We start from the raw sequence: 13,543 nt of genomic DNA on the forward strand, positions 1-13,543 counted from the left end.
CTTCTTGTTCTGCCCTCAGGTGCTTTGGAGAATAGGTTGACTCCTTCTTCTTTGGGGCCACCCCTGAGATATTGGAAGGCTGCTATCCTGTCTCCCCTGGTCCTCTTTCTTTCTTTCTTTCTTTCTTTTTTTCTTTTTCTTTCCTTTCTTTCTCTCTCTCTCCTTCGTTCCTTCATTCCTTCCTTCCTCTTTTGCTTTGGAGAATACCTTGACTCCTTCTTCTTTGGGGAAACCCCTGAGATACTGGAAGGCTGCTATCCTGTCTCCCCTGGTCCTCTTTCTTTCTTTCTTTCTCTTTCCTTCCTTCCTCTTTTCCTTTGAATAGCTTGACTCCCTCTTTGGGGCAACCCCTGATATACTGGAAGGCTGCTATCATGTCTCCACTGGTCCTTCTCTTTCTTTCTTTACTTCCATCTTTCTTTCCTTCCTTCCTCTTTTGCTTTGGAGAACAGGTTGACTCCTAATTCTTTGGAGCAACCCTTGAGATATTGGAAGACTGCTATCATGTCTCCCCTGGTCCTCTTTCATTCTTTCATTATTTTTCTTTCTTTCTTTCTCTTTCTTCCTTCCTTCCGTCTCTCCTTCCTCTTTTGCTTTGGAGAATAGCTTGACTTCCTCTTCTTTGGGGCAACCCCTGAGATACCTGAAGGCTGCTATCCTGTCTTCCCTGGTCCTTCTCTCTCTCTCGCTCTTTCTTTCTTCTTTCCTTCCTTCTTTCTTCCTTTCTTATTTCCTTCTTTCTTTCTTTCTTTCTTTCTTCTTTCCTTCCTTCCTTCTCTCTCTCTCTCTCTTCCTTCCTTCCTTCCTGGCTTTGGAGAATAGCTTGACTCCTTCTTCTTTGGGGCCACCCCTGAGATACTGGAAGGCTGCTATCATGTCTCCCCTGGTCCTCTTTCATTCTTTCTTTCTTTCTTTTTCTTTCTTTCTCTTCCTTCCTTCCTTCCTTCTCTCCTTCCTCTTTTGCTTTGGAGAATAGCTTGACTCCCTCTTCTTTGGGGCAACCCCTGAGATACTGGAAGGCTGCTCTCCTGTCTCCCCTGGTCCTTCTCTTTCTTTCTTTCTTTCCTTCCTTCCTTCCTTCCTTCTCTCCTTCCTCTTTTGCTTTGGAGAATAGCTTGACCCCCTCTTCTTTGGGGCAACCCCTGAGATACTGGAAGGCTGCTCTCCTGTCTCCCCTGGTCCTTCTTTTCATTAAACTAGACATAAACCCAGTTCCTGCAACTGTTCTTCATATGTTTTAGCCTCCAGTCCCCTGATCTACCGAGGACCTAGATAGGACACTCTGTCTGGCTCCCAGGAAAACACCACCCCTCCCTAGTAAGCTCCGAATTTGGGCGTTTGGCTTTGCACGGAGGGGTGGGCCTGTTGAGAACGAGGCTTCAGCCATGGGACGGGGGCCCAGCCCCAACTGCAAACAATCCCGGCCCCTGTTCAGCCCTTCCCACAATCCTCCGGGGCTCCATCCCCCCTCCCAGGGTCGTTCCCACGCTTTGCAATGATCTCAACTTTTGGAAATGCAAAATTCGGTTCTCTCCCTAAATTCAAAGGATTGAACTGGAAGGCCTCTTTCGCCCCCCCATGGCCGCGGAGGGAATGACACACCAGCCCCCCTTTCAAACAACTCGCGGCCTTCGTTGATCGGTGGACGTGGTTTAGTTTATGAGCCGCTCGATTCTTGACCTTCCTGCCTCCAAAAGTCGAGCGGACGTCAACTCCCAGAATTCCTAAGCCTGGGGAATTCTGGGAGTTGAAGTCCATACGTTTTCAAGTGGCCAAAATTTCAGAGTCACCGCGTTGGAGGTCGGGGTTCATAACAAGATGGAAGCAGATGCCATGTTTTTCGGAGAATAAGACGCACCTGAGTTTTTGGGGAGGAAAACAGGGAAAAGAATCTGCTCACCAGGTATTCATCTGGTCAGTGTCCTTAGTCTGGTCAGCTTCAGCACATTATTTTAATCCCCTTTGTTAGGGCTTAAAAAAAACTTTATTCATAGAGAGTAACAATGAAAGAGCGTGCAAGCGACAACAGAGCTGGGAACATCATCAGCGCCTGGTTAGGGCTGGAAAGAAATTTACTCGGAGCAAGTTAGAGCAATGGAAAAAAACCTGCAAAAACTTAGGGCTTGGAAAACATTATTGGCAGAAAGTAACAATGAAAGAGCTTGCAAGCCAGTAAGAGATGAGAATATTGTTAGTACCCGGTTAGGGCTGGAAAGAAACCTATTTGGAGCAAGTAGAGCAATGGAATAAAAAACCCTGCAAAGACTTAGGGCTTGGAAAACATTCTTGGCAGAGAGTAACAATGAAAGAGCTTGCAAGACGGTAAGAGCTGGGAACATGGTTAGCACCTGGTTAGGGCTGGAAAGAAATTTACTCGGAGCAAGTTAGAGCAATGGAATAAAAACCCCTGCAAAGACTTAGGGCTTGGAAAATATTCTTTGCAGAGAGTAACAATGAATGTGCTTGCAAGCCGGTAAGAGCTGGGAACATGGTTAGTACCTGGTTAGGGCTGGAAAGAAACATTTGGACCAAATAAAGCAATGAAAAAAAACCCTAAAGGGTTTGGAAAACATTCTTTGCAGAGAGTAACAATGAAAGAGCTTGCAAGCCAATAAGAGCTGGGAACATTGTTAGCACCTGGTTAGGGCTGGAAAGAAACTTACTCGGAGCAAGTTAGAGCAATGGAATCAAAACCCCTGCAAAGATTTATGGCTTGGGAAACATTCTTTGCAGAGAGTAACAATGAAAAAGCTTGCAAGCTGGGAAGAGCTGGGAACATTAATAGCACCTGGTTAGGGCTGGAAAGAAACATTTGGACCAAATAAAGCAATGGGGAAAAAACCCCTGCAAAGACTTAGGGTTTGGAAAACATTCTTCGTAGAGAGTAACAATGAAAGAGATTGCAACCTGGTAAGAGCTGGGAACATTGTTAACACAGGGTTAGGGCTGGAAAGAAACTTATTTGGAGAATAAGGCTTTTTGGAAAAAAATCCTGCAAAGACTTAGGGCTTGGAAAATGTTTTTTTTTGCAGAGAGTAACAATGAAAGAACTTGTAAACCACTAAGAACTGGGAAGATTTTTAGCAACTATTTAGGGCTGGGGGGGGGGGAGCTACATTCAGAGTATAAGACGCACCCCCAAATTCAACCTCTTTTAGGGAGGAAAAGGCTGCGTCTTATACACCAAAAATACAGTATTTTCAGCAAAACGCAACCTCATTGGTTCGTAGGTCAGGCCACGCCACCATCTAAACTTGGGACTTGTCAAGTTAGCTAGAAAGTAAACCAAGTTTCGTGCAACCCCGCTAAACCTCCAAGCCACATTTAAGCCGAGTCCAGCCCCCCCCCCTCCAAAAGAGGCCACACGACACCAGACAGCGAGATTCCTGGGTTGAAACAAGGGTTATTTTATTGTTAAAAGGTTTGCCACTCCGAAAGTTCACACCTGGCTCTTTCCCCCTTTCTTTGCCGCAGCGCCCCGCCGCCCCGAATTGCTGGTTGCCAAAAGCCAGAGGACACAATCCCCTTCCCCCCAACACCCCCACTTTTTTTTTTTAGAAGCAGCTTTGAAGCACCACGCTGGTTTGCGGGAAGGACGAAAAGAGGGGGGGGGGGGGCACCCGTGATTTGGAAGTTTGGGGGGGAGAGAGAGAGAGAGAGAAAGCGAACGAGAGGGAGGGAGAGAGGATGAGAATTATGTGTGCATGTTAATACTTGGGGGTGGGCGGGTGTTTTTTTTTTGTAATTATTATTTTTTTTTTTAGAAAAAAGCCAACACCAGAAGATAAGGATGAAGACATTGTAAAAAAAAATTATATATATATTTATAAATACAGCTGGAACTCGCATATATATAAAAACATATATATATATATATGTGTTTTCGTAGATTTTCACGGGTTCAGGTATGACGGTCTTTGTATATTCGGGTTTCTTCCCGTGTAGGATTCAGAAATTTCTGGCGACGTTTCGACGAGGTCCCACTCGTCATCTTCGCCCTAGAACAAGGACAGAAGCACCAGCCTGAAGATGACGAGTGGGACCTCGTCGAAACGTCGCCAGAAATTTCTAAATCCTACACGGGAAGAAACCCGAATATACCCAGACCGTCATATATATATATATACACACACACGAGTTCCAGCTGTATTTATAAATGGAGAGGCAACAGCCATCACAATCTCCAGAACGTTTAATAAAATTTCATTAAAAACTATTAAAATTACTAAGCTTTCGTTAGCCCTCTACTAACGTCGTCAGAGTATTAAAATCCCCGTTGAAGACATAGCTGATCTTATATAATACTGCTCAATTTGCACTAATGAAGGTGTGGCAAACTTAAAACTGTACACAAGAAGCACTGGAAGAGCACAGAGACGTTGTGTGTTTGTGTAGGACAATGCAGAACCAATGCACGATCACGGGCGAAAGGATGTTAAGAGGAGACAATGTGGGTACCTAAGGAAGGGAGGAATAAGAACAAGGGGGAGAAGGTAGTGGTAAGTACACCCAAAGTAATGCCTCGTAACACCCTACTCTTAACCCCTGGGGAGAGAAAGAGGCAATACACAAAAGTTAAAGGAGCAACAACAATCCCACCTGTTTACATGACTAAGTTGGTCAACGCCAAAGCCAACTACAAGAGGGAAGGAAGAGTTTGGGCCTGTGACCCGGGCAATGTCCAAATTGAGCAGCATTATATAAGTTCCACTATGTCTTCAATGGGGATTTTAATAGTCTGACGATGTTAGTAGGGGACTAATGGAAGCTTAGTAATTTTAGTAGCTTTTAATCGATTTTAAACATTCTGGAGATCGCGACGGCTGTTGCCTCTTCATATAAATATATATATGAATTAGACTTGGGTCTATGTACAGTATGGCTGGGACAAATGTCGGGCTCAGCTCCACGGCTTCAGGGGTCTCGAAGCACCACGGGGTTTGGGAGGAAGCAACTGCGCCCTTGGGGCTAAATAGGGGGACATGGAGACCCTACTTCCGACCAACATTAAGCCATCTGGGATTATCCAGGAGGTTCCACCAGGCTGGGCTGATGCACCCACGGAGACGTCTCCTGGGGCTCCATGAACCATTCCAGGATAGGGGGGCTGGTGGAGGGGGGAGTGCCCTCCTGTGTTAAGACGGCGCGACCCACCGAGGGCTGCTGCGTAACACGCGTAATTCCGAGCGAGGAACACAGAGGAAGGGCAGAGAGAGGGAAGGGCGGCCAGCAGACCTCAGAGGACCCCCCCTACTCTGTTCGTTCCTGGCCCGGATCTCCGAAACCCTCCAACTCTTTTCTCACAACCTCCCCAAACAGCCAACCCGGCCTCACCAAAGTGGGTGAGCCGTAGGTACCTTGGCAGAGCCCCCTCAAGAAGCTCCCCGAATTTCAAAGGGTGGGTGGGGGTCTCTGAGCAAGGAACCCTGCTTTCCTTGGGCTGCCAGGAGGAATCGACCCATTCATTCATCCCTTCGGCTTCTGGGAGCCGCCTGTCTTGTTAATCAATCACTTTTGACGGCTCCCAATTCAACGTTGTTAAGTTTCTCCACTTGTTCTCTCGGGAAAGCGCTGGTTGGGATCACCCTTAAATCAGGGATGTCCAAACCCTGGCCACTTTTGAAATGTGGTTTAAATTCCCAGAATTCCAGAGCTGGCTGGGGGAATTCTGGGGGTTGGAGTCCATACCCCTTTAAAGCGGCTAAAATTGGACACCCTTGTTTTAAATGCTCTTCTTTCTAAGACAGGCATAGGAGGCCGAATCAAAGCAGGACATTTTATGGTCATTCTACCAGCACCTTCAATTCAGAATTCGGGGTCCTTATCTTCCCATGGCCTCAGCCCTTCCTGCCTTGACCCACGCATCCTCTGGCCATCCCTTACCTCCAAGGCCTGAGTTTTCAAGAGGAGTGTCCAGCCTGAAGACAAGACCAGCCCGCTTGGCCAATGGTAGGGAAGCACAAGCAAGGTCCACCCAACAGCTCCCGGCCAACGCCAGGCATGAAGACCTCTTCTTCCCACCCAAGAGGATTTTACACCCCAGGTCGTCTTCTACGCAGGCACCGTCGACGATCCGTTGTCATTCCGCTCTGGGGGCCGTCGGAAACGTCAGAGGGGAAGAGAGACCCCTTCAATCCAGCTGTGTCCCTTGACCAGAGGCACGGGCTGTCTCGTCTGACCCACCGCCTGGTTCCCATCAGCCCGGGCTGGGGGCCTTGAGGGGCTGTTTGGAGCGTCTGCCGATACAATGGAGGTTGGGCATCGGACGAGATTCCCGGGAAAACCTCTTTTTTTGTTTTTGCCTGCGAGCTGTGTGCAATAGCGCCTCAGTCCCTCCACCAGCTTGCCGGGAGTCAAAACCGCAATGCAGCGTCGCCGCGATCCTGCCCGCAAAACCCCTCTTCGGCCCTCCAGATCCCCGGAGGCTTCGCAGCCCGCGGCTGTCGCTGACGCGTTCTCGTCGTCCTAACTGTACGGAGGTGTGACACTCACACACATACGGTTTGTTTTAACTCCGCTCCCTCCGAGCAGGCGATGAAGGGTCAGCGGGCCGGACAGAGCGCTGGCGGTCTAAAGCAAAGCGAGTTTCGGGCCCCACCCCCCAGAATATCCGCGCCGCGGCAAAAGGACACACACAACCAGAAGGGCACACCAAGTCCATTTTCTCGGCTTCTGGCTTTGATTATTGATCGAGAGAGAGATAGATCCGCCACAGGGGAAGTTCTGTGGGCCCCAGCTCTAGGGCAGAGCAGAGTCCAGTTCAGTCTGACAACAGAGGGGGGGTTAAAAAAAAACAAACCCAAAAACCAACCCAATTCCCCAAACCCCCAAATGGAAAAGAGAGAGAGAGAAAGAGAGAGAGAGAGAGAGAGAGAGAGAGAGAGAGAGAAATCCCTTCGGAAGAGCAGGAGGTTACCCTGCCAGCTTGCTGGTGACGAGGGACGATTTCCTCTGGGGCAGATCCTGGGGTGTGGGGATGTGGTCACCAGTCACCAGGTTCTTGTCGGCACCCGCCGTTGGCAGCTGCTTGTTCTTGATTTTGGCTTTGGCCATGTTGTAATCGCCTGAGTCGAAGTACTTTTGCTGGGGAAGGAAAAACAAGGGGAGGGTGTGTGTGTGAAGATTTGGGCCTGGCCTAGAATGGAGACCAGAAATCGCTCAAATAAAGAGAAAATATATATATATAACTCCAAGTCAATCAAACTTCTGTGGAATCAAACTGTCCACTTAGGAAACACTGATTGACAGTCAATTTCACCTGCTGTTGTGCACATTCAACTTTGTACAGGACAAAGGATTCAGTGAGAATATTTCATTCATTCAGACCTAGGATATGTTCCCTTTATTTTTTTTTGAGGAATATAGAATATATACTGCTCCAAAAAATAAAGGGAACGCTTAAACAACACAATATAACTCCCAAGTCAATCAAACTCCTGTGAAATCAAACTGTCCACTTAGGAAGCAACACTGATTGACAAACAATTTCATCTGCTTTTGTGCATATGATGAGAAATATTCAATGAGACTATTTCATTCATTCAGATCTAGGGTGTGTTCTTGGAGTGTTCCCTTTATTTTTTTGAGCAATATATATAAATAAAGAGAACACTTCAACAACACAACGTAACTCCAAGTAAATCAAACTCCTGTGGAATCAAACTGTCCACTGAGGAAGCAACCCTGATTGACAATCAATTCCACTTGCTGTTGTGCACTTTCAACTTTGTACAGAACAAAGTTGAATGTGCAGAACAGCATGTTTTTTTATTATTTGATTTGTTCTACTATAATATTGTTTTTATTATTGTTGTGAGCCGCCCTGAGTCTTTGGAGAGGGGCGGCGTACAAATCTAATTAATAATAATAATAATAATAATAATAATAATAATAATAATAATAATGGATTCAGTGAGAATATTTCATTCATTCAGATCTAGGATGGGTTCTTTGTCTTTTTGAGCAGGATATATATATATATATTACAATATATATATATATATATTACAAGAAAGCCTGCTGCAGTTTTTTTCATTGAAGACTTCAATTAGATAGAGTGGGTGAACTGTGTGGCTATTGGTGGGGTGACCTTAAAACTCTCCCAGCACAACTTTGGAGACCCCCCCTGCTTAGCCCACCAGCCAGCCCTCTCCCCTCTGCTGTTCCCTTGTGCCCGAGAGGGAACTGGCCTGGTTACATTCAGGGCTGAATACAAGATGGACTTTGCCTGGAAACTCCAGAGGTTGAGTTCACACCCCCCCCCCATCGGGTGGGGATTCTGCAAGCAACCACCGAGGGTCTTGGCATTGGCTGGCTGGGGGATTCTGGGAGTTGAAGACATCTTCAAGTGGCCAAGGTTGGGAAACACTGCCCTAGAGGGTCTCACTTACCCCTTTCTGCAGCCTCTTCATTAAGAAGTCAGAGCCCCCTGGCCTCTGAAGTCCTATGTTGGGATATTTGGCTTTTAATTTGGCCTCCTCTTCTTTCTCGGGGAGGCCCGCTTCTTTCTCCTGCGTGTCCTGAAAAAACAATAACAAGGCATACAAAAGATGACAATGATTTAGACTTCTGACTAAATTTATTTTAAAGTTGGATAATTACACAGGAGCCCAAATGGATCTCGTGACACAATCCCACAAATTAAAATTTGGAACAAGTGGCAAGGGATTTATTTATGTTGCTGTGCGTAGGATTGCAACCTCCGTGGAGGAAGTCAGGGAAATGATTAAATGTGCCAGCTCTAATTACAACATGCTTTGCAAACCATCACAGAAGAAGACCAAAGAGAGGCAGAGTTTAGACCAGGACCACTCAGGTCTCCCTGTATTCGCCCTGTATTCATGACGTCAAAGCTCCGCCCATGGAATCCCCTATTGGGATTCCCCACCTCCTTTCTAGCCTCCAGATCGGCCGAAAACGCCGCTGCCGATTGCAAAAACGGCGCTCCGCCGAGTTGCGCCGACTGGCTGTAACCTTCTGAAACAGCCAGGCCCTTCTTGGCGGCCTCCGGAACCCGAACCCAAACTTCCGGGTTCGGCGTTCGAGTGAACGCCGAGAAGGCCCCCGGCTGTTTCAGAAGGTGACAGCGCCCAGCAGAGCACCATTTTGTGATCTGCAGTGGGTTCGTAGCCGAAAAAAGTTCGTAAGAAGAGACAAAAAATTTCTGAACCCCGGGTTCGTATCACGAGGGGTTCGTATCACGAGGTACCACTGTATATATAGAACGTCCCATCAACATATAGGCTATCCTTATGTTGCCCTCCAGTACGGAAACTCGGAGCTCAGCCCAACCCATTTGCAAATAGATCACTTTGCCTTTTGTTTTTTAAGCCATTGTTCCAAAGCTTTTTTTTATTTGCGGGTCTGTGACCGCCATAAAAGGTGGATTGGCTCTGAGATAAGCGCAATCTTTTCCGCATTCTCTGAAGAGAGGCAGGAGCTGGCGTGGTTGAAAGAAGAGATAGAGTTCTTCTAAGGGTAGAGGAGAGTTCAGCCCTGTAGGGTTGGCTCTCGGAGAAGAGTGTGAACAACCGCAATCCGGTTGTTTATTTATCCTCCTTCAGTTCCTGCTCATCAGCATTCTAGAAATATCTAGCTGGCCCTATGGGAAAGGGTCAGCGCTGGTGCACCCAGAATATAGAAACAGGGGAGGACAAAGGATTCAATGAGAATATTTCATTCATTCAGATCTAGGGTGTGTTCTTGGAGTGTTCTCTTTATTCTTTTGAGCAGTATGTATGTATGTATATGTATACACACACACACAAAGGTCACCCAGAAAGTAATACACATAGAAACATAGAAGACTGATGGCAGAAAAAGACCTCATGGTCCATCTAGTCTGCCCTTATACTATTTCCTGTATTTTATCTTAGGATGGATCTATGTTTATCCCAGGCACGTTTACATTCCGTGACTGTGGATTTATCAACCACATCTGCTGGAAGTTTGTTCCAAGGATCTACTACTCTTTCAGTAAAATAATATTTTCTCATGTTGCCTTTGATCTTTCCCCCAACTAACTTCAGATTGTGTCCCCTTGTTCTTGTGTTCAATTTCCTATTAAAAACACTTCCCTCCTGAACCTTATTTAACCCTTTAATATATTCAAATGTTTCGATCATGTCCCCCCTTTTCCTTCTGACCTCCAGACTCTACAGATGGAGTCCATGAAGTCTTTCCTGATAGGTTTTATACTTAAGACCTTCCACCATTCTTGTAGCCCGTCTTTGGACCCGTTCAATTTTGTCAATATCTTTTTGTAGGTGAGGTCTCCAGAACTGGACACAGTATTATTCCAAATGGGGTCCCACCAGCGTTCTATACAGCGGGATCACAATCTCCCTCTTCCTGCTTGTTATACCTCTAGCTATGCAGCCAAGCATCACGACCCCTAAATTTATTTATTTATTATTTATTTATTATTTAGATTTGTATGCCGCCCCTCTCCGCAGACTCGGGGTGGCTCACAACAAAGTGAAACAATTTACAACAAATCTAAATTACAGTTTAAAAATATTTTAAAAACCCCTGAAGTTTTTGCTAACACAGAACTGCCAATGCACCACATTTTTTTCCCTCAGCCTACCATAATGGTACAAATGTGAAACTTTAGATATACATTATTTGAATGGTCAGGAGTGCGTGTGTAAACTTTGCTCAGCCGTGTTTTGAAATGGCCTCTGTAAGTGATGTACATTACAAGCTGCAGTTGACAGGACGGTTAGTCGTGGGAGACATTTTGAGGATGAGGTTAAGAGGTGATTCACACAGTGCAGAAATGGCTTCGTGGCCTGAAAAGGAGTGGCACCGAAAGGGCCTACGCGCCCTTGTGTCTCGCTGGACGGAAGGCCACAGAACGGGACGGAGATTACATGGAAAAAAATAAGGAATGTAGAAGAAACATTGTTTTTTTCTTGGGTGTAAATTTCATTGGGTTCCATAAATAATTGTTGGAAGAAAATAAAATGTTACATTACATTACATTACTTTCTGGGCGACCCTCGCGAGGCAAGAATTGTGCGTTTAATATAGAGGTGTAAATTAAGCTCAATATTTTTTCTCACGACAATAGCTGGAGCCGATCCCGGTATTATTTTCAGAGCCGCAGACCCTGAAGGTTATTCTTGCTTGAAACCGAACCCTGCCAGGTCGAGCTTTGCGAAGAGGCCAGCTTTGATGGGCCACATCAGGTGCAACGGCTCTTCCCTCGAACTGGAGGCGTGTGGGGGCAGGGAGTGCAGCCATAAGCAGGCACCGGGGGGGGGGGGGGGGGGACGGACTGCTAGGGAGGGTCTCGTCCAAGGGCACCAGGTGCCAAGTTGTTACCTCCAGCCAGCAGCTTCCTGCCATTGAAACTTTAGAACAATTAGCCAGTGGAACGGCTGGCCACTGGAAGTTTGGGGCGCTCCGTCATTGGAGGTTTTTCCAGAAGGAGGGACTGGACTGAAATGCTCTTGAGCAGGAGGAGGCTGGACTAGATGACCTCCAGGTGCTTGAACTCAAGAGTGTCCAGGGGGAAAGGCATTTTGAAATTCCGATATTTCCCTGTAACTCGCGATCTAGTGAAGGCCCATTCGTAGATGACGTCATAGACCAAACGGCTAAGCCCTGGAGAAACATCGGCAGCTGAGGAAGCAAGTTCTTGCCATAGTTATGCTCATTCTTGATTGACACTTCCAGCCTGCCAGATCCAGGGGGGTTTTCTACATGATTTTCCCCTGACTTTTAAACATTTTAATAGTTTGGGTTTTTTCCCTAATAATTCCCAAACCACCGATTTCCCAGGTTTGCTGGACACCCAGATAGATTAGATAGATAGATAGATAGATAGATAGATAGATAGATAGATAGATAGATAGATAGCCCATCATTCCCTGCAATCCTTCCGCATCAGCTGCGGGCTTTCCAGAGGCGGCTCGGCCGGCTCGACACGCAACGGGGCCCCATTCAAACGCGCTTCCCACGCGTGACTTTCCCCAGCAAGTGTATTCAACCACAAAGACGCGCGGGAAAGAGGGGGGGGTAAGGTTTCAAACCGGAAGTTCAGCCGCGATTGCTCCTCTCTATGATCCCCCTCCACGGGCCTGAACGCCGACCAATGAGCCCCCGGGCATTCCTCGAGGTCAGCCAATCACGGGGCAGCTCGGCGGCGAGTGGCGGAGCGGCGAGCCAATCCGCGCCGCCCGTTCTGCACACTTTCCTCCCCCCCACACCAGCCCCTCCCCGCCCTCACCTGTTTCTCGACGCCGGTCTCGTCGGGGCGGCTGTCAGTGCCGCCGCCGCGCGTGTCCGACATGGCGAGGCGCGAGGAGCCGAGCCGGGTGGCCCGAGGAAGGCGAGGGTTAGAAGCGCTGGGGGGGCCAGGCACGGCCGGCGCCCTCTTTCCCGCTCGCCTGCCCCTGTCAGCGGAGAGCCAAAATGGCCGCCACCACCTCCGCCCCCTCGCTTCATTACGCCCCGCCCAACGGGAGGAGCCTCGGGATGCACAACCAATCCCCAAGTGAGCCTTGGTAGGCAGGCGGTATCTCAACCAACCAATCGGGCGCTCGGTTCCCAACGCGGCGACTGACAGGCGACGGAAGGCGGGAAAGAATTCGAATCCGACGGGCAGCACCCTCGGCCAATAGAAATCGCAGAAGGTGGAGCCAAAACAAGGGAAGGCAAAATTAGCTTTGGGATACCTTGTGGACTTCAACTCCCAGAATTCCTGAGCGAATCGTGCTAGCCCAAGAATTCTGGGCGTTGAAGTCCACATGACATAGAAGAGCCAACTTTGCCTATCCCTGAGACAAAGTCAATCAAGACTTCCCCGGTTGGCTCCGCCGCGGTGTCCCTGAGCATGGACAGAGTGCTCCACCCACATACTCCAAAATGCATGCTCCTGAGCATGAACAGAGTGCCTCTGCAAGGCCCAAAGTGCCTGCAGAGGCCTTTCCTCCTCCTCCTCCTCCCTCCCAGCCCCCAGCAAATGCATATTTTAAGACCGACCCAGGCGGAAGCTCCCCCCCTCCACGAGGGTCCCAACACCCGCCAGCCCCTGCCCAAACCGACTCTTGGCTGCAGTCCCCAGATGGGCCGCCAGAGAGCGCGCGCGCACCTTGCAAGACTGGCCCAGCCGCAATAAGAACAGAGGAAGCTGCAGGCTGGGATCGCTAAACGGAGCCCGGATAAGTCCGGACCCCGCTGGAAGGCCGGCAGGGACAGGATCCGGAGGGTTCCAGAGGGGATCGGCCTTGTCCACCCCTTCGCAGCTCTGCCAATTGTCCAGGAGGACCCAGTTAGAATAGAATTGAATGAATGAAAGCAGAAAGAATGAATGAACGAAAGGTAAAAGGGACCTTGGAGGTCCTCTAGTCCAGCCCTCTGCCCAAGCAGCCTGTAAATTTATTTATTTACTTATTTATCCATCGGACTTGGATGCCACCCCTCTCCCTGAACTCGGGACGGCTCGCGACACATCCATAAAAAGCAATATACAGTAACACATCTAAATCCAATTAACACAAGGAATTTAAAACCATTCTAAAAGGCTAAAACATTA

At 48.1% G+C, this 13,543-nt stretch overlaps 1 protein-coding gene across 1 annotated transcript; it reads right to left on the minus strand.

Moving 5' to 3' along the window:
* Positions 1–3,383: 3,383 nt before the first annotated feature.
* Positions 3,384–12,446, minus strand: ENSA (endosulfine alpha). Its single transcript, XM_070766315.1, has 3 exons — positions 12,236–12,446; positions 8,391–8,519; positions 3,384–7,083 (listed from the first exon to the last, which is right to left on the minus strand). The coding sequence occupies exons 1-3, from the start codon at positions 12,296–12,298 to the stop codon at positions 6,913–6,915; spliced, it is 363 nt and encodes a 120-aa protein (XP_070622416.1). The 5' UTR covers positions 12,299–12,446; the 3' UTR covers positions 3,384–6,912.
* Between the last annotated feature and the right edge of the window lie 1,097 nt (positions 12,447–13,543).

Source organism: Erythrolamprus reginae, chromosome 13, assembly GCF_031021105.1.
Source record: "Erythrolamprus reginae isolate rEryReg1 chromosome 13, rEryReg1.hap1, whole genome shotgun sequence".
Taxonomy (NCBI): Eukaryota; Metazoa; Chordata; class Lepidosauria; order Squamata; family Dipsadidae; genus Erythrolamprus; species Erythrolamprus reginae.